Source organism: Lissotriton vulgaris, chromosome 3_1 (assembly GCF_964263255.1).
Source record: "Lissotriton vulgaris chromosome 3_1, aLisVul1.2, whole genome shotgun sequence".
In the NCBI taxonomy this organism is placed as follows: domain Eukaryota; kingdom Metazoa; phylum Chordata; class Amphibia; order Caudata; family Salamandridae; genus Lissotriton; species Lissotriton vulgaris.
The window spans coordinates 1,078,509,691-1,078,536,445 of NC_141689.1; the positions used below are offsets into that span (position 1 = coordinate 1,078,509,691).

The following is a 26,755-nucleotide window of genomic DNA, read 5'->3' on the forward strand; positions in this document are numbered from 1 at the left end:
ACACAAGGTATCATGTTGAATCTTTTGCAGAAGCCATCAATCTGAACATGACTGGATTGAAATGTGTAAGTTCATGGGGCTCAACCTTCTGATGTGTTTTCAGGTCTTCTGGGTGCTGAAGATGTTTCGAACTGATGGAACATTCCAAAGTATTTTAAATTGTCAAGATCTGCCTCACTGGTACTGGCCAATATTCCTAACAGTGGAAGGCCATACCACATTGTGGGGACTAGTAGGCTCTTTTCAACACCCTGAGCTCAGCCCGCTTGTAGCTGAAAGCCTCCAAGGGCTTTTGTGCTTCTAAAGTCCAACTTTGTAGGGAAAAATTCCTTAGGGTGAGAGCTTCTTCCAGGTCTCAAGAACCCCCTCTCTCTTTAATATTCCCAGGTACCTGATACAGGTAACACCTACAACTCAGTGCCATCACTCCCGTGCTGCAGGTGAATATATGTGGTTGAACTCTGGCCTTCTGCATTGATGGAACAGACAGGAAAAAAGTAGCTACCAGTGTTTAGGGGAAATGCATAACTTCTTGGCATACTTCTCTTCTCTTGAACGTTTGTTAAGTTTGATGAGTTTTTCTTGGGAAAGGTCAAGGTTGACTTAGTCCTGCATGAAATGGAGGAGAGCTTGCTTAGCTTGGGAACCCTGAGTCCACTTAAGATGTGAAGTATTTATATTAGTCATCATTCAGCACTTTATAACACCTTTCTTGCCAGGTTCCTAGGGGTGAAATATTATAACATTTATTTGGAATGTTAAAGGAACTAGGGCCATATGTATCAAGCGATTTAGCATTCGCAAAGGCCTAAATTCTGCGAATTTCGGCCTTTGCGAATGCTAAATACCTAAATGGTATGTATGAAACATTTTTGCATCAAAATAAGGAATCGCAAAAATTGCTATTCCTTATTTTGCGATTGCACTTAAGGAATCGCAAATTTTGCGATTCCTTAAATGCAATGTATCAAAGAAAAAAAATGCAAAAAATGCCATTAAGGAATTGCAAATTACCACCAACTTCTAGTTGGTGGTAAGTTGCGAATTCTTTTAATAATGCTTTTTTCAAACAAACCAAAGGTGCCATATGACGCCCATACATGCCCTTAGGGCATGTATGTGCGCCATATGCCCCCAAATGTCTTTTTCAGGGGTGCAGCAGGGTGTTCTTGAGACACCCCTGCACCCTTGAAAAAATTCCTAATTTGCGATTAGCTAATTGCTAATCGCAAATTGCCCCTTGATTCCTATGGGCCTCCTGGCCCATAGAAATGAATGGGTAATTTGCGATTAGCAATTTGCTAATCGCAAATTAGGAATGGTAAGGAATCGCTATAAAAAAGCGATTTTGTACATACATACCGTTTTGCGAATTCCAAATAGCGATTCCTTAAAATTCGCTATTTGGAATTCGCAAAACGGAACTATGATACATATGGCCCCTAGTAGTAGTTTTCAATGTATGTTAAACCTATTGTACTATTTATTTATTAATGTAATTGATTTTAGATTATTTTTAATGTCTGTCTTATTACTCTAAGCACTTTATATGCAGTTGAAATACTGTGAAATAAACATCATTGACTGACTGATTGACTTAAATCATTTGGACATTTATTATTATGTAGGTCCTTTAGACACTGGTGAATGGTTTGCAAGTATACCAGGTTGGTGGAGGCCAGTGGATGCTAAGCCAGTGTAAACCTGACACTTCCTTGACTGTCATTTGAGAAGGAAACCATGTATGTGCCAGGGTGGGAACGCCATCAATTTACAGCAATGTTCATGCTCTATTAAACTCTAAATTAAGCTCTAGGACTTTTTCTCTAAGACGTAAGATAGAGCTGTAAATGCCACCCAGCCCAAAGTGGAGTGTAAAAGTAGGAATAGTGTGAGTAACAGCTACATGCCAAACGTTGAGGATAGACTGGTGCAGTTTGACATTCATCCATCTTTCTCACAGATAACCCTAATTGTGTATCATTTCTAAAGACAACTTGTTTTCTTTGTCCACATCATAACTGATACATTAGTGGCCAGGTCCATTGCCTTTGTGTGATTTGTTATCTTTAGTGCCAGCCTTTTCGCCTAGCAAAATGGTTTAGTAAAGTCCATTTAAAAATGGGTTGTCTAAGGGGAGAAAAGTTGGAATTTTAGAAACAACACACTTCTCAGGGCTTGTACAGCAGGCGTCAGAGACAATCAAGTCAAAATACATAACGAGTATCCAGAATTCAGACGTGCGAAGAAAGCAAAAGCAGGAGGCTTAAACATGAAAGTTGATCTCTTTCCCCAGCTGAGCCTTCCCTATGCAGGTTGGGAAATCTGGAAAATCCACCTTTGTTGCTGTGGTAAATTCCACTTTTGCACCATCCTAGTAAATCTAATGTCTCTTTTCTGAGTTTTACTCCCATCACAAACCTATTCATTTGGAATACCATCCCATACTCATGATATCTGCCTTTAAGGATAATAATTTCAGTGGGTCTGCAGGTACATCCTCTAAGGCAACTTTCACCTCAATGGCAATCCAGCTTTTGTGGTGAACCTTTCTTGTGGTCTCAACTCTCTTCTCACGCACAGCGATCTAGAGGAAGAACCATTAAATAACAAACACCCAGTCCCACAACACTACAGATGTTAATATTTGCACTTATCGTTGCTTTCTTTAGGTGTCCTGGCAATTCACTGATAGGCTCATTTAATAGGGCAACACTCTTAGTAGGTCCAAGTTTCATCATATCAACTGGTGTCATGTAGTTCCTACAAATCTATATAGCATCTGCGTGTTTAGACAACATAAACTAAGGGATTGGTGTTCAGACTGATTCCAGACACCCCCAAAGGAAATGTTAGTCTATAAATCAGCTAGCTCATGTGCCACTATAAGCCCTCAACCTAACCAATGAGTAATTCTTTTCTGGCAACTATCGAACATACAACCCGGCAACTATCGAGCATGACAACCCTGACCCCTCAGAGATCGTGGAAACAGTACAGTACTTTTCGCTCAGCCATTCATGCTCACTTTGTCTCAGAGAAATACACAGAATAAACGGTGGGGATGTTTTCAATAAGTATTTATTGAACCAGCATCATTCTAGTATAAAATATGTGTGCTGCAATAACCATTAGACAAAAAACAGATATATACGATTACAAGCACCAACAGAGTAAAGAGAATATAGAATCCTACCATGGTGCTAAAACAGTGAATATATGCAGGCATATAGATACATGGCAGTAATCATGAATACGATGCAAACCCTAACTAGATGTACCAAAGCGCAACTAGCCTGTATGAAGGTGTATAGCCAAGAATCCCCCTAGGATAGAGCCAACCCCATTACCGGAAGTGAGAGAACAAACAACAACCTGTCTTGGTCTCAATTTGAACACCCGACAAGGGATGTGAGACCACTGCTTGCTGGAGTGTTTCCGTTCAGGGACTTTAGCATCTTGTGTCAGTGTGTCAGCATGAAAGCTCTCCTCTGGTTTACCCAGTGAAGAGGTGATACTTATATACCCAAAACCCTTAGGGGTTCTACCTAGATGTGTCATTGCACTTTGGGCATGTCGGCCAAGGATGATGATAGTGGTGACCCTTGTACAGAGGTATTATGCAGATGATGGTAATCCTGCTGTGTTACTAAGAATCCTCATGCATAATAAATGAGGCTAGTTTTAATAGAAAACCACATGACATTTATTCAGCACCTAACTAGGTAAAAGGTCAGCGCCAGAACCGTTATGTGGAGCACGGTATGACAAATGTGGATAAAAGGTCGGATTAGTCATGAGAGTCAAATGGTTATATTGTCAGCACATTAAGTGGAGCAAACACTACATTATCACAATAACTGTAGAAATGCATAAACCTGTGTTGCACTGGGCCCGGTGTGAGTGCCCCTAAGATACAGAGAAGGGACACTCCAGGATTTCTACCCTTGCAGTCCTCAAATGTATCTCTGGAGTTCCTTGGTCTCTGATGCTGCAATTATATGAACACCTTTGCCTGTTTGACTGCAAACTCCTTTTGGCTCCTTGGTGACTCCGGTACTACTAGAGGCATCCTGCAGATAGGCTTAAACTACTTTGACCTTGCTCATTGTGCCCTTTGCCTGGGGCCTTCTCCTCACCATCACTGGACACATTGTACTCCCCTTCTTCCAAGTCAAGACACCCTAGCACAGCTTCTGCCAGAGTCTGAGACTTGTTAGTAGACCAAGTACCTGGTAAAGCATATCTTTGTGAAGGTGGAGGCTGGGCCTACTTCTCAAAATCCACCTAAACACAAGTTACTGGCTGAAGCTCAGTAGTGTTAATCACACATTAGGGAAACTGTGGGAAGTTATAGGCAGCCAAATAATTAGTTACATTCAAAATCAAAACATCTCTCATATCTAGATCTCGGAATAGCGAAGATATAGTCTAGCAGTTCTGGCTGGACTGTTCCTCCTCCGAGAATACCAAAACTGATTTGCATACTGTTGGTCCATGTCAGTAGTGGCACAGAAGAGATAATACAATGGGACTATGCGTGCCCATTGTAACTACTAGTCTTCAAACTATTTTTAAGGATTTCCTTTTATCACTTTTTGCTGTCTGAGTATCCTTAAGTGGGTCTTGTAGGCCAAGGTGTGTGTCCTTAACTTGCTGTACCTACGACTCAAGCTGCAACCCACCGATTAGGCCAAGAAGGTCTGAGGTTACTTGAGTTCCTAGTCAGAGGAGATATGTCATGGAAGTGCAGACTGGACTTTCCCTCTTGGGGCAAGGATAAGAAGGATTTGCATGTGGTGTTTGATCCCTGTCTGCAGCCATTGCTGTTGCATTCTGCGGATTCTGATTTGTATCTCCTACAGAAATGAATAGGTAACAAGAAAACTGAGTGCTTAATTAGTGTTATAAAAATTCACGCCTCATGTCCACTTAGTATTTAGCCCCTCTGAAGTGGAAATCATATTAAAGATGGATAAAGCAGTTTTGCGTCAATTCCTATTCAATCCATAGTTGCTTCTTGGCGAGAGTACTTCTACTGTGTGATGGAAATCGTCAGCCTTCACACCCATTCAATGCATGCTTTCCTTGTATGGCCATTACAAAATTGACCTCCCACAGTAATGAAATATAAGTACCACTGTACTTTATCAAATTTCTCTGGACCTAAGACAACGCACATGTATACGGTTCCAAATCACTCCATGTACACTGAACAACAAACATTTAGACCTGGAGTTTCTTTTTATAAATCTTCTTTAGGGGGTCGCCTGCAACAACGCATGCACTGCATGTACTTACTGCATTCACACACACTTGCGAGAGATTTTGTATACAGGTGGCTTATAGCCCGCCCATTGCTTACCATTCATTGGCTTCATTGTCATTTTTATTTGCTGCTTTTTAATTGGTCAGTGTGTGCTGGCTTCACTCCCGCTTCATTTGGCTGGACCATGGACCAAGTACTGATTGCTGTCCTTCCACTGATCGTGCTTTGATTGTGGTACTAATTTTATGTTTTCTTTCTCCCTCTCTGCCCTGTTGAACCTCTTGCCATTTGTAATTATGTTTTACTATGCCACGCCAACTTCATAGCTGCCTTTTCTCCTTTGTAATGGAGGTTTTTATGACATAAGATGTTATCTGCTTTTATTGTGACAATAAATGTTATCTGCTTACAAATGTATTTTCACTAACACATGGGCAGGGGCACAGTTGTTTTTTTTATGTGCAAGGATTTTTTGACAAGTGTCACTTTTTCACTTTTTCAGGCATGGGGAGATTAATTGACTTGCTCAGGATCACAAGGGTGTTGTGTTGAGACCTAAAAAGCATTGGCAAAGCCAATAGTTCTCGTTGTTGAGACTATTTGCTCTGCCATTGCCTTTTGTTCATGCTGTACAGCACGGGCATTGCCCACTTTGTCAATGATTTGTTGCCTTGCTGTATGGCAACATGGCTGCTGTGCAGCATGGCTAAAAATAATAATAAAAAAGGATTATAAATCATTCAGCGCTAATGTACTTAAAAACATGTGAATAAAAAAAGGACATTAGACTTGGCAGCATCATAGCACTTTTTAAAATTAGTTTAGCAAGCGGTACAGCCTTACTACAAAACATTACCAAAGCCAGTAGCTCCCATAAGTGAGACCTAATGGCTTTGTCAATGCTTGTTATAGAGTATGTTAGTGCAATAGTGTTTAGGTCTTAATCAGATATTTTGTAATTAATGAATGTTGAATGTTAGTTCACACAACTCTAGTTGTGTCATGGCATATGATACAGTCTCTGTGTACATATTTCATACTTTCTGAGTGCAATGTATTTTATAGCTAGCTGCATTTCCCTCACATTTCAATAATACTGTGTTTGTGCTTGATTCCTTAGGAAATTCCTCCACATCACCTCTGCGTAAGTAACTACTTAGTTAGCTGTAATTGTGGTCTTATTTTGTTCACTAAACTCATAAATTCTTAGATGTGAATATGATTTGAATGCCCCAATTCTATACTGGTAATCCTGATATCACTTAAGTACCACTCTTCCTCGTCACAGCCTTTACCATGAAATGGCAACCCGCCCATCAACATCTGTGCTTAAGAGTAGCGCCGTGAGGAGAACGATTCAAGTGCCTTCAAACGATAACTAATTCACAGCGACAGGTAGAGATATGGGTGGTTTAGTGGAGATTTCTTTAGTTACATAGTACTTTTCACCACCGCTCAGTTCTTTACTCAGACCAGGTGGGTGACAAGGACATGCCTTCGTTGTCAGTCATCAGGCCCCTGTCAGCAGGGTCCTTCACCTAGTATTGGGATGTGGTCTTGGTGTCGTGGGTGGAAAGAATGTTTCTCTGCAATCTCAACGCTCTCTCACTTGCCGAAAGGAAAGGAGAAGACAGGGAGTGTGTTCCAGTTACTCTTCTCTACTATCATCCCTTTTTTTCAAAGTCCCCTTAACTTGGAGCTTCAAACTTCTTCCTTTGAAAGTTTCTTTGTCTAGATCCTCCATTGCCTCCTTTCCTGAGGCCAACCTAATTTCTTCTCTAGATTACTAAGGTCCTCCTGCAGGTACATTTCGCCTGCACCTTAACTTTGTGATGGATAGATGTCAAAAGTCCATTCTCCGTCTTGGTTTCTGATTGTTTTCAACCTCTTTCCTTGGGTGCTCTCCTGTATTAAAAGAACCTAACGGTGCCATGACTTGCAGAGCCTCACAAACGAGGGATCAGAACAGATGGCAGATCAAAGCCAGGTGCAGCGCTAAGTATGTGGTTTGTGTCTCAGGTCCCAGACACTAGCAAATGAGCTTTTTGGACAGCTGGAGTGAGAGAAACATGGTTGCACTAGTGACTGCAGTGAACTTAGGAGCTACCAGAGATATGGGTGAGGTAAATGGAGTTGAGGATGCACCGGTGACCTGACTGTAGCAAGCTCAGAATCAATGAGAGGTACATGGACACTACCGGTTCTCGGGAAGAGTAAGGTTTTGGTGCTGCACCAGGTTTACTGATTTTGTAAATGTGGTGCAGCTTCAAAATTCATGGGTGTTGCATGGGAACACCCACCGCAATGCCCATGGAATGCCTCTTTAACACAGAGTAAGGCACGCAGCGCTTTGAACTGCCATATATTACTCCATATCTGAGAGGCTATGCAAAGCCACGTACAATGGCTTTGCGTTACCTCATAGATATGATTGATAGGCCTGAACCACTGGAACATCTAAAAAAGTACCGCTACAGTGGTGCAGGCCTCTTGAAAATAACCCCCTACTTTTACTGTCTCACTTTGACTCATTCAGTCTCACTCTATCTCACTAATTCACACAGAACTCACTCATTCTACTTTGATCCACCCTGTATCACTCATTCTGAATTACTCAGTCTTACTGTGCCTCACACACAGTAACACTCACTGTCATTTTCCCTCACTCACTCACATTCATTCTCACATATACTCATACGTACTGTCACTCATTCTCCCTCACTCTGACTTACTCCTTCACTGACTCACTCTCATTTTAACTCACACACATAGTCACACAGACATGCTCAAAGTGCTGGCATGGCACAGGCAACTTCATGCACCTGTGTCAGCAATCAAACAATTCATTAAATCGTATCTATATTGAGGTGACATGCCCAGCCGGGCAGAGGTCAAATATTTACTTTTCAAACAATGTCAGGTAGCTTATACATACAATATACAAGGCGGAGCACAAGCCTGTACCCAGCTTAACACACAATAAGTAGAAAGGGAAAAACCAAGAAACAAACAAAGGGCTTTTATAAGGTATCAGTAAGAAAGACTGGGCTAACATTATTCTGCTTGGGTTATGTTGTTTAGGGACTAAAATATTGTTTCTTCTTCCTTATTTCAGTTGTGTGGTCTTTGGTCTAAAGATTCAGGGGTTAGAAGCATATTGTAGGTGTTGTTTATTTATTTTGTTAACTGTAGAGAATCAGGGGGGTGTGGCCGGACGAGCAGCGAGATGGCCACTTAACCAGCGAGCTCCGCCGGCTGCAAGAGAAATCCTTTTTATAATCCTGGCTATTCTTAATCGGATACACTCTGAACCAGTATCTAACGGCAGCGGATGACCTGTGGCACAATCGACCGCAGTGCCGGCGCCCTGGGTCGTCTAGAACCTCTTGGAACGGACCCGGAAACTTTGGCCGACTGAGCCCCGCGGCAGGACCCGGCGACGCTGGAGGCCTGAGCGGGCGTGGAGCGCTAATGCAGGGCGCGGCCCCACAGGCCTGACCGAGTGAGAAGCGTTGCATTGTGTGGCGGCCCTGGACACGTACGTGTGGAAGTGGGGTAAAGCTCTGGATAAGCAGAGAGTGACTAGCATGTAATAAACCTCTATGTGAGCCCACTGAACCTCCGGCGACCGCGGAATTAGATTTTAAAATCGGCGAGGTGTGCTGCCGCCATTTTGGATTGAAAAATATTTACAACAAGGGGTGGTGAGGGACAGAGTCTCTGAATTAAACAGAATACTCTCACCCAGTCAAGAGATCAGGGCTAGATCCAACACCGTTTTTTAGCTCACTGCACCATCCCAGTTTCAGAACCTGACTGTATGCAAATTAGTCTGTTCCTGTCCCAGTGCATGATGGGAACAGGGCAAACCAAACTACAAAAGCCAATTCTTACACTGGGAAGGAAACAAGCTACCGGGGACCGGTTTCTGGCATTTCAGCCTCTTCGGCCCGGCTTGCTTGAATCCTGATGGTGCAATGAGCAAGGGACTCACATCTGAGTATACCCTTCCACGCTTAGGGTGGACAAAAATATTTACAACAAGGGGTGGTGAGGGACAGAGTCTCTGAATTAAACAGAATACTCTCACCCAGTCAAGAGATCAGGGCTAGATCCAACACAGTTTTTTAGCTCACTGCACCATCCCAGTTTCAGAACCTGACTGTATGCAAATTAGTCTGTTCCTGTCCCAGTGCATGATGGGAACAGGGCAAACCAAACTACAAAAGCCAATTCTTACACTGGGAAGGAAACAAGCTACCGGGGACCGGTTTCTGGCATTTCAGCCTCTTCGGCCCGGCTTGCTTGAATCCTGATGGTGCAATGAGCAAGGGACTCACATCTGAGTATACCCTTCCACGCTTAGGGTGGACAAAAATATTTACAACAAGGGGTGGTGAGGGACAGAGTCTCTGAATTAAACAGAATACTCTCACCCAGTCAAGAGATCAGGGCTAGATCCAACACCGTTTTTTAGCTCACTGCACCATCCCAGTTTCAGAACCTGACTGTATGCAAATTAGTCTGTTCCTGTCCCAGTGCATGATGGGAACAGGGCAAACCAAACTACAAAAGCCAATTCTTACACTGGGAAGGAAACAAGCTACCGGGGACCGGTTTCTGGCAGTTCAGCCTCTTCGGCCCGGCTTGCTTGAATCCTGATGGTGCAATGAGCAAGGGACTCACATCTGAGTATACCCTTCCACGCTTAGGGTGGACAAAAATATTTACAACAAGGGGTGGTGAGGGACAGAGTCTCTGAATTAAACAGAATACTCTCACCCAGTCAAGAGATCAGGGCTAGATCCAACACCGTTTTTTAGCTCACTGCACCATCCCAGTTTCAGAACCTGACTGTATGCAAGTTAGTCTGTTCCTGTCCCAGTGCATGATGGGAACAGGGCAAACCAAACTACAAAAGCCATTTTGGATTGGGCTGTGTCGGCGTGTTTGGATCCATATGCGGGACTGATCTTACTGGCTCCGAGCTCTGAGCAGGAATATCGGAATACCCGCTGACCGCTGCCACACTAAGGTAACGATTGTCTGGTGCTTCGACCGCATACTGTGGTGCATCCTCGCTCGATGCACCGCGCACATGGCGGATGTGGGGGCTGACTACGGTGGCGAGTCGGTTGGGTGAGGAGGCCTACAGAATTGCTGCGGGAATACACTGCTTAGATCTTGCTCTGGTTTGCCTATTCTTAGTGCCAGATATACTCGTTGGGTCTACTGCATTCTGAGTGCACCGAACCTTGAGAGGCCTGTTTACTGGGACTTTGAGCTGCGGGGCCCTGGTGGTACTTGGCATTTGCTGGCCCTGCCTCTCCTGTGGGACCCATTATATCGCTGCGGTGCTGTGCGGGCAGAGCCCCTTGTCTGTCTATCCTTAGGGTCTGGGTGGCCGCCAACAGGAGTGGAGAGACGTTGCCTGACTATCTCACTCTCCTGCGATTTTCACTGCCCTGCATTGTACTGCCTGTGAAATAAGTTCATCTTAGGTATAGCCAACTAGAACGCTCTATACTGCAGGAAAAGCTGACCTCGGGCCCTTGACCATGGGGAAGGGCGACCCTCGCCAGCCGAAGCTCACGTTTGAGCAAACAAGACTGTCCAAACAGGCTGAGCAGGACTCCGGGGCTGCCGGGGGGACATCGCAGGAAGTCCCTCAAGAAATCGATGTAAGTGCACTAATGCTTGAGGTGCGCTCCAGCCTGAAAAGTATCGATGCAAAACTGGATAACATGACGGCCCAGCTCGAAAATGTGCGATCCCAGGTGGCCACACATGAAACACGCCAAGATAGCCTGGAAAACAGACACACGGAATGCTGTGAGTTTCAGCAAAGCACCAAGACGCACATCACCAACATGGAAAAGAAAATTGAGGCACTCTGCGCCAAGGCTGATGATCTGGAAGCGCGTTCTCGAAGATGCAACGTTCGAATCACAGGCATTCCGGAAACTACGGCGATGGGGAAAATGGAGGTTTTTGTAACTGAACTGTTGCACGAGATTTTCGACCCCAACCTCTCCCCGGTCTTTACTGTGGAGCGGGCGCACAGAACACTTGGGAAAAAGCCGCCCTTGGGTACTCCGCCAAGACCGATCCTAGCTAAACTGCTCAATTACCAGGACAGGGACCTAATACTGCGTTTGGCAAGTGAGAAAAGGAGGATAACACACAAAGGGAACAACATATCCTTCTTTCCAGACTTCACGCCGCTGGTGCAGGCTACGCGCAAGGAGTTCTTGCCTGCCAAAAAACTGCTGCTCCAGGCGGAAGTCCCATATTCTCTTATGTACCCTGCTAAACTAAGGGTCGTGCACGATGGCACGACGCACCATTTTCTTGATGCGGGGTCCGCTTTGAAATTTGCGAAGCACATATGTAAACCCAGATCCAGGAGGAAGACTCAAACTGGGGCCGAAGCAGAAAGCCAAATGAGTGACAATGACTGACCACCAAACATCCTGCTGCTGCCATATCGTAGGGCTTGCATATAATGTCAATGATGTCATTGTCCTTGCAATTCCGCAAATGCCACTATGCTCCCTTTATGGTACTATAAGATGCCAAAGATGTCTGGTCGCAAGGTTGTGTTATACTTTTATCCTGATTTTATCCATTAGAGAAATAGCCTGAACTAATGCAGCCACCCTGTGCGGGCAGGGGTGTACACTTGAGATGCCACGCCTCCGAGGGGTGTCTCCCACAATTAAACTGTTCTATTGTTTGTGCGCCTTTGGCATAGTAGGGGGGTTACTGACACAACCTGATTGGGGGGTTGGTGTGGGTGGGGAGTGGATTTGGGTAATGGGATGTTTGGTATATCGTCAACTATATATGTATCTGCATGTTTTTTGTGATTTACACGTACTCTGTGGGAGTCGGGCGGAGTACGGGTGCACTGGAGAACAACACAGACAATGGGGGTGACTAAAGTTTTAACATGGAATATAAGGGGCCTAAACGACAACAGAAAGTCAAGACTTATGCACAGCTACTTGCTCAGACATAGCATAGATATTTGCTTCTTGCAAGAAACGCACATTAATTCCACGTGCTCGCCCAAACTTAAGCACTCAAGGTGGGGATCCATATACTCGGCTATATATTAGAGGTGTAACTATCCTTTTGCGCCGGGGTATGGATTGGAAGGAGCACTCTGCGTTTAGTGATGCTGAAGGCAGATATGTTGTATTACATGGCGCCCTGCTCGGCAAAAACGTGTTACTGGTGGCTGTGTATGGACCAAACACTGACGACCCGGAATTTTTCAGGGAGGTATGGGCTCGGGTCACTATTATAGACTGCTCCACAGTTATATGGAGCGGAGACTTCAATGTTGTCAATGAAGACTCCCTAGATAGAAAGGGCACATCCAGACAATTGCATCCACACGCCAGCCAGGCTCTGAGAGACATAATGAATGAAGGCTCACTTATAGACATATGGAGGTCCCGTAATGTGGGGGCTAGAGTGGGCACTTGCATATCTGCACACCATGCGGCCTGGTCCAGACTGGACTACTGGTTGGTATCTCAGGATGTGGCCACCTGGACTGTTAAAGTTGACATTTTGGCCCGATCCCTGTCAGATCATGCTCCCTGTCTCTTGGAACTGGATATTCCGGGAGTCCCTGCTAGGGCCTTTACCTGGCGCCTTCCGCCTGATACGCTCCAAGATGCTGCCTTTACGGAGGAAATTAGGCGGGACATTGTAGATTACTTCGTCACCAGCACAGGCTCGTTTACCACTGAGGATGTTCTCTGGGACGCCTTTAAGGTTGTTATACTTGGGCAATGCATAGCACGTAAGGCAGGGGTTCTGAAAGCCATAAGAAATTCCTTGGCGGAGACTGAGAGGGCACTTAAGGCTCTTGAACAATTATTCTGTGTAGATCCTACGCCAGAATTGGCATCCCAGATTAAAACCAAACTACTAGACTTTGCAGAGGAAGCGCAACGTGAGCTGAAGTTCCTTGGTAAACAGGCTGAGGCTCGCAGATACGGGGAGGGAGACAGACCCAGTCGCACACTAGCCAGGATGATCAACACTACCCCTCCACCTACACATGTGCACACGATCATAGATGCTGCAGGGGAAATGACAACGGGCCAACAAGAAATATTGCAGGCATTTACCACTTACTATTCTAAGTTATACAAGTCCACACATGCTGAATCTAAGGATGCCCTTGAGACCTTTTTAGAATCCATAGCACTTGTATGGTTTAACAATACACACAGGCAGTATATGGATCGACCCGTGAAAGTGCATGAAATTGCCACTACTAAAAAGGCCCTTCCGCTTAATAAAGCTCCGGGACCTGATGGCCTCACGGCAGCCTTTTACAAGACCTATGTGGAGGAGCTTGCTCCGCGATTACATGCTGTTTTCGCTGAGGCGCAGGAGGTGGGAGTGTTGCCAGACTCGATGAGAGATGCCCTTATCATTACATTGCTGAAAGCTGGTAAGGATGGCCAGAATGTGGACTCTTACAGACCCATTTCATTGATTAATGTGGATGTAAAAATCTACGCGAAGATAATAGCTGACTGCCTCCAACCCTTGCTCCCAATCGTGGCCCTCCCGGACCAATCAGGGTTCATACTTGGCCGTGCTACCACTCATAACCTAAGAACGTTTTTTTCTACACTGCATTATCTACACTCTGATACACAAGCGGCAGTGGTATTTCTCGATGCCACAAAAGCATTCGATTCACTTGAGTGGTCGTATCTATTCACTATTTTGGAGTGTATGGGGTTTAGCCCGTTATTTGTAAATTTGATCCGCTTACTCTACACTGCCCCTAGAGCCAGGGTTAGAATTAACGGCATGGTGTCAGACCCGTTTCCAATCTCCAGAGGCACTAGACAGGGGTGTCCACTGTCCCCACTACTGTTCGCCATTGCCATGGAGCCACTTGCTGCCAGAATTAGGCAACACCATACTGCTAGGGGTATTGGATTCAGTACTCGGAGTTTGCTTATCTCCTTATACGCTGACGATGTCACTCTGTATGTGAACAACCCAACTGAAAACCTAAACCCATTATTGCGAGAATTTGTTAGGTTTGGGGGGGTTGTCTGGAGTTTCCATAAACTGGTCCAAGTCAGTTATATTCCCTCTAACTGACAGCACCTCCGAGGTACATTCTGACTACGCTCTAAGATGGGAAGAAGACGAGGTAAAATACCTGGGTATTTGGATTAGCCGAAACATGCAAGAGATCTGGAATCTGAATTTTGGCAGAGCCATGTCCTGGCTGGAAAGCAAGGTGGCGATATGGGCGAAACTCCCCCTCTCTTTAGCAGGTAGAATTGCACTAATAAAAATTATTGTGCTGCCTAAATTCCTCTATCTATTTACAAACATACCGATTCCACTGACACAACACTTCTTCACATGTCTGCGCTCACATTTGTTGGCGCTGGTTTGGGCTGGGAGTCAGGCTAGACTTTCATGGGCATTGCTAACACTTCCACTTAGACAGAGTGGCATGGGAGCTCAGGACATGCACTTGTACGCACTTTGAGCACAAGCCCAATACCTACACTTTTGGGCTTACCCTACACCTTACCAACCCCATGTGGCAGTGGAGACTGACATGGTTGCTCCCCTCCCCTGAGTGTGGCCCTCTACCTCAAAACTCCCAGGCCTTCGCTAAACATAGACTCAGCCAATATGCTCCGCTGGACTTGGCGCGAACTGCTAACACGAGCTGCCCTATCTCTGTTATATGAGCCTGCGATACCCCTTAAACAAATTCCTATGTTTCCGTGCCTGGAAGACGGTGGAGGCGAGGTTGCCATTGCTGGTTCCACATTGCGCACTTTCGCGGACATATACCCTGCAGGTACATTTCTGGATCTGCCAGCTGTAGACGAAGACAACCCACTGACATTTAGAGACAGATTCACGCATCACAAGCTCAAATCTGCATGCAAGGGGATTTGGGACCGGTTCCCTTAGTAGCCGCCACACCTACAGGCTCTACAAAACATATTAGCTAGGGCGTCCCGGAAGAAACTTGTGTCGCGTCTATACAACTCCATGCAAGAACAATCCCCCATAGTGGTGCCCAAGTCATAGCAACTATGGAGCAATGAACTGGAGACACCCCTGACTGATGAACAGTGGTCGTTCTGCTGTAGGCAGCTATTGGAACTCTCCCCAAATTACAAACTCCGACTTATACACTTCAAGTTCCTCCATAGATTCTACTGCACCCCGCTAGCTCTCCATCACATGGGCATTAGGGACGATGACAGTTTTTGGAAATGTGGAGAGGAGGGTGCTTCTTTTTTACACGTGGCTTGGCACTACCCGGCTTTATTTGATTACTGGTCTGAAATTTTTGTTGCTATCAATCAAATCCTGAATAGAGAGGATGCCCCATCTCCACTCCTAGGCATCCTGGGCTGGGTAGAAAACACTGAGCCCAAAGGTCGGAAGCTACATGTACTATTGTTACTGTATGCCAAGAGGCGAGGGGCCATGAACTGGGGGCGTAAAACCAAGCCTAAATTTAATGACTGGCTGGCAGATGTTACATATGGTCACACGCAACTGGGAGCCTATTGGGACCTGATGCCAACTACCTCACGTCCTAGAGACATTTGGGAGCCATTCTTGCAGTGGTCACGTGATAGGATGGTCTCCCCCATGGCTACACCTCCGAACCCGACTGCGTAATCCCGAACTGATGTTATGTGATTACCCTAAATTTGTTTGCATGAATATGACGTACTTACAAAAATGTGTGGATGATAAGATGCAGATGGCCCAGGAGTGCTTCACTCCCAGCCCCGACGAGTAACAGATAAAGGAAGATATAGTCGCCCACTTGTCTTTGTATATAGAGGTATAAGTTTGGTCCGGATGCTGCTTATTGACTCCATGGAGTATGTTTACTCATCATACTATTGATACTCAAATGCTGTAATGTCGGATTTGATTTATAACTTTACTGACGGTTACCTGTTTTCTGGTTAGTTATGTAAAAACAAAAAATTGTATCCTTTTGAAATGTGCAGCAGCAACGTCACACTGATTGCTTCATCTGATGTACACATGTTATTATAATATGCAAATGCTGCGTTTTTACTATGCAATCTTTAATAAATACAATTTTTTAAAAAAACTGTAGAGAATCAGGAAATATCTAAGTCATATTTGATTTTTTGGCTACTTTTGAGTCTTTCACTGGCAGAAAACATGTAGGTTTCATAAAAATCTTTCACAATATGTACCATCACATTTACCCACAGAGAATGGGTAAAAACCCTTGATACATCAGCCCCCTTTTCTAGTCTATATTGAGGGTAGGGGAATTGCCAAACACCCCAGGCTTTAAACATTCAATGCAAGGTATAGTGACAGGTATATGTGAAAAGAGTGCAGTCACAAAGCATCTGGGATACTGGTGAACACATGACAGCAGACTTTTGGAAAACATGGAATGCAGTGTCACTTGGAATGCTGCTGCAAAAAGTTCTTACCAAGTTGAATAAAGATTGGAGTGATATTGTTTGTATTTGCAGTGATTCAGCTACGTATAGGAAAAAGATGTTTGATGACCTGTCAAAATCGATACCTGAGCTGAATTGCTTCCCTGTAATAGATCCTTGCCACTTGTAAGATGGCAATCTGAAAGCATCTTTACAATCTGCAGAGTTAATAAAGAATGTTATTGACTTTTTAGTCCATTCTGGTGCACTGTTTTGTTATTCGTGAGAACTAAAACACAAATATTTCTCATTTTGTGGTTTGTGTGACATCAAAGAAAGAGTCATCCCAACGGTGTCACTTAGCTGGTGGTTCTCAGTCCTAGAGGCCATGAATGCTTTATTATCCATGTGGCAATCTTTTTACAGAACGTTTGCTGAGTGATGATGCAAACGGCAAGAAATGTGAGGATCTTTGGTCACATATTGATAGTGATTTTAAAAAGAGTACACTCTACTTCATTCTTAGATTTTTACAGGAAAGCATGACTGTTGTAGTGGACATAATAAACAAGCACTGGCGTTGCCAATAGGTCTCGCAGTAGGAAAGTTGGAGCTATTACAATTGCAAATAACATTGCCTTTTATTTTTGTTTTCATTTTAAAAACATAAAGGGCTTTGTCATTTACAAAAGCAATAGCTCCAACTTTCCTACTGCGAGACCTATTGTGCACTGCACAGTGTGGGTGAAAGTGGCACTGCGTGGGTGTGAGTGGCGTTGCGTGGGTGATAGTGGGCTTGCGTGGGTGTGAGTGGTGTTGCGTGTCTGAAAGTGGTGCTGTGTGGGTGAAAGTGGCACTGCGTGGGTGTGAGTGGCTTTGCGTGAGTGAGTGAGTGGCGTTGCGTGAGTGAGTGGCGTTGCGTGGGTGAGTGGCGTTGCATGTGTGAGTGGTGTTGCATGGGTGAGTGGCGTTGCGTGGATGAGTGGCGTTGCGTGGATGAGTGGCGTTGCGTGGATGAGTGGCGTTGCGTGGATGAGTGGCGTTGCGTGGATGAGTGGTGTTGCATGGATGAGTGGGGTTGAGTGGATGAGTTGCGTTGCGTGGATGAGTTGCGTTGCGTGTGTGAGTGGTGTTGCTTGGGTGAGTGTGGTGTTGCATGGGTGATAGTGGGCTTGCGTGGGTGTGAGTGGCGTTGCGTGTCTGAAAGTGGTGCTGTGTGGGTGAAAGTGGCACAGAGCCTTTGATGTGGCCTGGCGCAGGAGAAATGCTGCTGCTGGGAACAGATGGCCTGGCCGTGAAGCAGGGGGAGGGGCAGCGCTGGGGAAGCCTGTGGGAGGGTGATTGATGCCTTTGATGTGGCGATATTAAACACCCCCCCCCATGACGAAGTTAAACAGTGGAAATTCATTGGGAGAGCAGACTAAAAGTCACGTTTAAGGCTGTGATTCGGACCTTTTGAGGAACGCAGAGAGAGGAAGATTCTTCCTCGTGTTGGCATGGATGGGTTAAAAAAATTGTAAACAACTTAAATCTCCGGTTTTAAAGTGAATTTATTAAATTAACGTGAATACCTACAAAGTGGCCTTTATTTTATTCTTTGCAATCCATGCTTACTTTAAAAAAAAATCCTGATGCAATGCGAGTTTGCTTGATATGATAAAGGTGTAATATCAAACAGATTTAAAATGCTACACAAACAAAACGACTTTATGTAGTATTCTGCAGGCCTTCGCCTTCACAACAGATTACCAACGCATCGCATGCAGCTACGCCCTGCCACACAAGTGAGAAGCTGAGTCATACGTGTCCTTCCATTTACAACAGACAAATGCCGACCAAGTGCCATCTTATAAATACTTGATCATTTTTAAATAATTCAGGCATCAGGGGTCATTGTACTTGTTATTACATAAATTATTTACATGATAATTAGGAGAATGTACAATCGAAAATCTTCATCTAATTGTTCACTTTAGAGTATTGGGGGCAGAGACTGTGGCGCTGTTGAGATGGCTGTGGTAGTCGTGGGTAGGCTGTGAGTAGTAGCGTTGGAGGGTGAGGGGAGAACTTGGGCTTCGGTGGTGGGGAGACGCTGGGGGCAGGAGAAGACGAGAGCGGGGTTAGTGGAAAGTGGGAGCGGTGGTTTTGGGGCAGGGGTTGGAGAAGTGGTGGGGTGTGCGAGGAGAGCGAAAGTGGGGTAGCTAGGAATGGTAGGGGAGGGGGTCGGCGACGAGAATGGAGGCATGGTTTAGATATTGCGGCGGAGACTGTGGCGCTGTTGAGATGGCTGTGGTAGTCGTGGGTAGGCTGTGAGTAGTAGCGTTGGAGGGTGAGGGGAGAACTTGTGCTTCGGTGGTGGGGAGACGCTGGGGGCAGGAGAAGACGAGAGCGGGGTTAGTGGAAAGTGGGAGCGGTGGTTTTGGGTTAGGGGTTGGAGAAGTGGTGGGGTGTGCGAGGAGAGCGAAAGTGAGTAGCTAGGAATGGTAGGGGAGAGGGTCGGCGACGAGAAAGGAGGCATGGTTTAGATATTGCGGTCAGAGACTGTGGCGCTGTTGAGATGGCTGTGGTAGTCGTGGGTAGGCTGTGAGTAGTAGCGTTGGAGGGTGAGGGGAAAACTTGGGCTTCGGTGGTGGGGAGACGCTGGGGGCAGGAGAAGACGAGAGCGGGGTTAGTGGAAAGTGGGAGCAGAAAAGGCAGAGCCAGGGAAGTAGAGAGCCAGGGCTATCCGGGTCCGGAACTGAAGTGCTGGCGGGCAAAAAGGATGATGCGGAGGCAAAGACGAGGGCCGTGAACAGTGATGTAATTAGGGGGGAGGAGGGACGGAACTGAAGTGCTGGCGGGCAGAAAGGACGGCCGTGGGAGGTGGGAGGAGATTGAGGAGCAAATGGGTCTGATGTAATGTGTTTATGTTTATGTTTATGTTTATGAAAACTTTTATAGCGCGCTCTGTTACCACGGGGTATCCTGGCGCGGTGAGTGAATTGAGAACAAAAGTGCTGGAGCAGGACCTGGATGAACTATACGAGAGGGGCATTGAACAAATGGGTCTTGAGATCCTTTTTAAACACAGTAATGGTTGGCGAGGCTCTGAGGGAGAAGGGGAGAGCATTCCAGGCAGAAGCTGCTTTAACTGAAATGGATTGACCTCCCAAACGGGCATATTTGAATTTAGGGGTGGCTAGTAAACATAGATTGGCCGATCGTAGGGCACGGTTGGGAGTGTAGAATGAAAACCGTTTCTGCAGATATGTTGGTCCCTGGCCATGAACTGCTCTGAATGCCAACACAAGAATTTTGAACAGAATTCGATGTGGTACTGGTAGCCAGTGTAAGCTACGTAGGTGGCTACGCACGCTCGACCTCCTAGGGAGGCAGAAGAGCAAACGTACTGCAGCGTTTTGTATCACCTGTAGGCGATGAACCATGTACGCAGGTAGACCACTGAATAAGGCATTGGCGTAGTCGAGCCGAGATAAGATCAGAGCTCGAAGAACAGACTCCTTGGCTGCCCTAGGCAGAAGAGGAAAAAATTTCCTCAGGGCTCGCAAGGTACCAAAGCAAATGCCGGTCAATTTTTTTATGTGATCCGCAAACTTTAGATCCTGACCGAACCAGACCCCCAGGTTCTTAGCTGGGCCTCCCGTCACACTGGGACAGGGCAGGTCCGGGGGCCAAATCTGGTCCTTAAAATTGTCAGGAAAAGAGCCGAAGAATAAAACCTCGGACTTGTCTTCGTTGCACTTAAGTTGGACTTGTGCAAGCCACCTGAATACTTCCGACAGACAATGCTGGACTGCTGATGGATCGGACACACCCTTAGGCCATGTGAATAGCAGCTGAGTGTCGTCAGCGTAGGCTATTATCTTGGCTCCCAGATGTTCCGCCAGATATAGTAGAGGGGTCATATAAACGTTAAACAGTAAAGGGCTTAACGTAGAACCCTGCGGGACTCCAGTTGACAGTCTCTTGGGGGCCGACGAATAGGGGGGCATCCAGACCTGTTGCGTTCTATCGCTCAGAAATGATGACAGCCAGTCAAGGGCCAACCCAGAGATGCCGACGGCACACAGTCTGGCAATCAGCAAGGCATGTGGGACCGTATCGAAGGCGGCAGAGAGGTCCAATAAAATCAGGACCGCTCTGCCACCTCCGTCCAGGCACTCACGAACTGCCTCCGAAACCTCAACTAGAGCTGTCTCAGTGCTGTAGGCAGCTCTGAATCCTGACTGAGCAGGGTGTAGGGCGTGAGAGGACTCAATGAAGTTGTCCAGTTGTTTGAAGGCCACCTTTTCGCACACCTTCGCCAGAGCTGGCAACAGTGAAATGGGCCGATAGCTCGATGGTGATGCTGGGTCTGAGCCGGCCTTTTTTAACAAAGGGAGCAACTTTGCCTCCTTCCAACATCTCGGGATCGAGGCCATGGAAAGGGAGAGGTTAATGATATACGTCACCTCCTGATTAATAGTGTCCGCTATCCCACCCAGGACCCTGGCTGGGCAGGGGTCTGAGGGAGATCCAGACTTTAAAGCCGTCAGGATTTGGCGTATATCCAGTTCCGAGGCTGGGAGGAAGGCAGCAAACTGGTCCTTTAGACATTGTCTATCCGATCCGAAAAGGACAGGTGGAGTCGGTGAGCCACCTCTAGGTCCAATTGAATTTTTGCAATTTTGTCCGTAAAATAGCAGGACAGTTCTTCACACCATTGAGCGGAAGAAGGGAGTTGGGCAGCACATGGAGATAAGAAATTTTGGACAATTGAGAAGATCTCTTTACTGTTGTTTTCCGCCTTCTCAATTCTGTCCGAGTAGTAACTGCTTTTAGCTGTCTTCATCGCAGCATAATAATCCATTTGGGCTGCTCGTAAGGATTTCTTTGCGGCAGGCAGGTAAGCTTGTCTCCATGCTCGCTCTAATTTCTTGCAGACCAGCTTCTGTTCACGCAGGGCATGAGTGAACCATGGTTGGGAGGGTCTTGACCGCATTCGCCGGACACCCCCCACATTAGTGGAAGTAGCGACACCATTCGCTATCCAAGAATTGAATGCGTCAACAGTCGCTTCTAGCTCCATCATAGGAGCCGGACGGGTGTCGGAAAGGGACTCAGATAAGGACATCAAATTAATCCGGGGGTGGTGTACCATAGAAGGAGTTTTCCTCAAACCCTCATCTAGCTGCCAGGCAAACTTGATCATGTAATGGTCGGACCACACCATAGGCATTGGGGGGGACAGACTGATATCAAAATTAGTACAGATCAAGTCAAGAACATGACCTCCCACATGTGTGGGGGAGTCAACCCATTGAGAGAGGTGAGCCATGCAGAAAGTCTCACTGAGACGAGTAGCTTCAGTGGTGTTCGCAGAATCCACATGTATATTAAAATCGCCCAGCAGTAGGAAACGAGAGAAGCGTAGGGCTCGTGGCACGATAACCTCCTCCAAAGATCCAATAAAGTTTCCGACGTAACCTGGCGGTCGGTACAGTAGTGTGCCGCCTAAGGTAAAATGCGGACTAATGTCCAAACAGAAATGGAGAAGTTCCGCCTCTTTAATTTTGTCCAGATGCTCGCAGATGAGAGTCCAGTGATCCCGATAGATTACGGCAACCCCCCCTCCTCTTCCCACTTCTGCAGCGCGATCTACTCTGCAAATTCTGAAACCACGAGGGATAGCTAACTCAACTACCGGCGAGCAGGAGTCAGTCATCCAGGTCTCAGTAACAAAGAGTAGGTCGAAATCATTGTCAGCTAATAGGTCAAAGACCTCAGCCGTGTGGCATACCAAAGATCTGGCATTGATCAGGCCCGCCTGTATGATCTTAATCCCATTGCAGGGTTGGGTTGGCGGGGGGACAGGACTAGGAAGATGATAGTTACAGAAGGGGCATGATCGGAGCTGATTATCAGAAAGCGCCCAGGAATGCGCCGCCTCACATGGTGGGAGCTTAAGGGCCCTAAGGTCGGCAGCGGTATACCGAAGTGGTGTGGGAGGGACAGAGGTGGTAGGAAGACGGCCAGGGGTCGGGGCCCTGTGCCCGGCCAGAGCACGGACGGGCACAGACGGGCCCTCCTTTGGCGCTCCTTCGGCGCGCAGACGGCGCGCCCGCTGCGCGCGTCCGCTGCGCGGTCGCTGACACATGGCGTTATAAACGGACGTGCGATCTGCCGACTAGAGCGTCAACCCCGGTGCAATGCGGTCCCGCCTCACTTCCGGGAAACCGCTGGGGTCGAGCGCTGAGGCCGGCACCAGAAAAGGGCGTGTGCAAATAAGCAATACCACTGCTAGATAGGCAGAGAAAACACCCCACTGGCTGTAAAGTGCAACAATATGAAGCGGAGCCAGTGCACAATAAGGGAAAGGGTCGGGAAGTTTTAAAAAATATTAAAATATGCAATTAATGTCAAACAGCTAAGAACAATTGATACAGCTCCGCTAGCAGCGTCATAATAGCAGCAAGAATGGTTGTGCAAAGTAGCAGCGTTACAGCGTTCGTCTCAAAATACTCACAGCCCGAAAACGCTGCCTCTGCCGATTATAAACGGACGTGCGATCTGCCGACTAGAGCGTCAACCCCGGTGCAATGCGGTCCCGCCTCACTTCCGGGAAACTGCTGGGGTCGAGCGCTGAGGCCGGCACCAGAAAAGGGCGTGTGCAAATAAGCAATACCACTGCTAGATAGGCAGAGAAAACACCCCACTGGCTGTAAAGTGCAAAGATATGAAGCGGAGCCAGTGCACAATAAGGGAAAGGGTCGGGAAGTTTTAAAAAATATTAAAATATGCAATTAATGTCAAACAGCTAAGAACAATTGATACAGCTCCGCTAGCAGCGTCAGAATAGCAGCAAGAATGGTTATGCAAAGTAGCAGCGTTACAGCGTTCGTCTCAAAATACTCACAGCCCGAAAACGCCGCCTCTGCCGATTATAAACGGACGTGCGATCTGCCGACTAGAGCGTCAACCCCGGTGCAATGCGGTCCCGCCTCACTTCCGGGAAACCGCTGGGGTCGAGCGCTGAGGCCGGCACCAGAAAAGGGCGTGTGCAAATAAGCAATACCACTGCTAGATAGGCAGAGAAAACACCCCACTGGCTGTAAAGTGCAACGATATGAAGCGGAGCCAGTGCACAATAAGGGAAAGGGTCGGGAAGTTTTAAAAAATATTAAAATATGCAATTAATGTCAAACAGCTAAGAACAATTGATACAGCTCCGCTAGCAGCGTCAGAATAGCAGCAAGAATGGTTGTGCAAAGTAGCAGCGTTACAGCGTTCGTCTCAAAATACTCACAGGTGAGGAGGGACGGAACTGAAGTGCTGGCGGGCAGAAAGGACGGCCGTGGGAGGAGATTGGGAGAAAGGACGGCCGTGGGAGGAGGAGCAAATGGGTCTGATGTAATGTGGGGAGGGACGGAACTGAAGTGCTGGCGGGCAGAAAGGACGGCCGTGGGAGGAGATTGGGAGAAAGGACGGCCGTGGGAGGAGGAGCAAATGGGTGTGATGTAATGTGGGGAGGGATGGAACTGAAGTGCTGGCGGGCAGAAAGGACGGCCGTGGGAGGAGATTGGGAGAAAGGACGACCGTGGGAGGAGGAGCAAATGGGTCTGATGTAATGTGGGGAGGGACGGAACTGAAGTGCTGGCGGGCAGAAAGGACGGCCGTGGGAGGAGATTAGCAGAAATGACGGCCGTGGGAGGAGATTGGGAAGCAAATGGGTCTGATGCGCGTGCGTGTTTAATCACGTGGTTCACGTGAACTACATGAAAACCGCGGGGCTGAAAGCCCTTTGGTTTGAAGATGTTTTCGCCACTTGAATTCTCGCTCCGCTCGATGCGCTTGCGCACATCGATAGGTCGCGAGACCTAAAAAACTAGAGTCTGAAAACATCCTTGTCTGCCAAGTGTTCAGCATAATTAGTGTAGAAGTGAAACATCTCCTTGAGAGTAAGCTAGGTGACACTTTTAGTGACTTTGGCACCGCAACATGTTCTATGTGAGAGTGCTTGCCACTTGGTAAACAAAGAAATGTTTAGGAGTGTATGAAAGTGGGATTCTGTTGTGTGAGAAAGTGGCTCTGTATATACTGTTCCCAAATAGGTACAGTGTGCACAGAGTCCACAGACTCCAGAGGTTTGGCAAAGGCTAAAGTTATATATAACCTTACTCTCTAAAGTGGTAGCTTGGTCGACCTGAAAGGCAGTATCAGAGGGCAGTGTAAAGCATTTTTTGTACACCCTCAGTCAGCAAATGGTCTCACACACTCAAGAACTGAACTCTAGGCCAATGGTTTTATATCAAAAGATATAGTTGTTTTATTTTAGAACCAACAAGGTATCAAAATATACTTTCTCAGAATGAGTTACTTTAGTTAAATACTTTGCAAATAAGCAATAGACTTTTGGAATGCAATAGTTACCATTTGTTGCAATGGGCAACACAATTTCAAATCCAATAACACATTGAGCTCAATGGGAATTTCTAAAAGGAGGCAATAGATTACTTCCAGGATTACTTTTCTAACTTCAGGACTGGATCCTAGATTCAGTCCTGAGACAGGTACTGTAAACAGTTGAGCAAAATCGGTTAAGTCACAGTAGTGATTTTTAAGTAATATTTTGGTATTTTAAAAGTTGACAGAAGAAATTTCACAGAAAAACAGTCAATGATTTCCTATGGAAGGAAATTCAGATTGCAGGTAAAGAATGTTTGCGGTACATTTGTAATCCAGTGCTGGGCTCCTAGGTCCAGCACTGGGACATCTATCTTAAACAGGTAAGTAATTACGTTTTTGTAGTTTGGACGATTTTTAAGGAATATTTGTACTTAGCAAAAATCGACAGAAGGAATTTCACAGAAAAACAGTCAATGGTTTCCTATGGAAGAAAATTGAGTTTGCAGTAAGTACGGTTGTAATTACTTTTCAGGGTCAGTTCTGGGCACCAAGATCCAGCACTGGGGTGAGTAAGTTGGAATTCGTTGTTCGGCTGATATTAGACGAATATTTTAAAGTTTCAAAACTCCACACTAAGAAGAATTTTCAAGTGAAACCAGTCCATGTTACCCTATGGAAGAAAAGTGAGTTATCGGCTGTTGGGTAAGTACTCGACTGGCAGAGTTAAGGTTCTGGGCATAGACTCAGGGGTTTCCAAGGGTCAGGTAAGTACAGTTGTTACACCCTCAGTGGCACAGGGGCAGCCGGGTGCAGAGGTAGTTAGGCCCAATGTTATCCTATGGAAGGCAGTGTCCCTTGGTTGGTGACTGCTGGCTAGTAGGGCAACACGGCTGTGGGAGCTGGGCTCCTGGTCACTTACTCAGGGCAAGTGGGGAAGGGAGATAGGATAGAGGTTGCACTCCCAGGGGCCCTCGGGCGGCTGGGTGCAGGGTGCTTTTGAGCCGTTGGACGCTCAATGTAATTCAATGGAGATCCTGGAAAGTGAACAAAGGCTGCAGGCTCAGGGACGGAGATTCTTCAGGTGCAACTACCACTTCGAGACGTAAGTTGGGAAGCTGGAGGAGGGGTGGACACCCAGGAGTTGGGCACAGGAGGCCGTGGGGCGCCAGGTGCAGGGGTGTCTTTTGGCATCGGGAAATCTTACCCTCAGCTGGTCGCGGTAGGGGGTCCCTGATTCTGAGGCTGAAGGCATCGTCTGGTTAATTGAGGGGGGTCTTTGGGCACTGGACTTCGGGTCCCATTCACCGGGGGGACGTCCTTGTGGTCTTGATTCACTCCGGCACAGGCCAGGCTTGGCGGGTGCAGAGTGTGCAGGGTTTGCGGTTCCAGGCTGATGCCAAGGCTTGTTACTTGCTGCGAGCAGTATCACTGCTCGTGAGAGACCCAGGTAGCCAGAGTCACAAGGCAGTCAGGTCCTCCGGGGTTTTTGAGGTTGCTGACCACTGGAGTCGCCGGGGTTTAGCAGGAGCAGGTTCGAGGGTCGACAGGCCGGTAGGGCTGCGGCCAAATCAGTTGGTGTCTTCATCTTTTTAGCAGCTGCACTGCAGGTTTTCTTGTTCCTTGTTCTTCTTTCATGTTTCAG

The 26,755-nt window shown here is 46.6% G+C and overlaps 1 protein-coding gene across 1 annotated transcript in view; it reads left to right on the forward strand.

Annotated features, from left to right (window-relative positions):
• Positions 1 to 26,755, forward strand: part of LOC147727431 (uncharacterized) — a 99,839-nt gene that overhangs the window by 3,653 nt on the left and 69,431 nt on the right. The window contains exon 2 of the mRNA XM_086963115.1: positions 6,390 to 6,413. Within this exon, the coding sequence (XP_086819241.1) occupies positions 6,390 to 6,413 (24 nt within the window). The remainder of the gene's footprint in view (positions 1 to 6,389; positions 6,414 to 26,755) is intronic.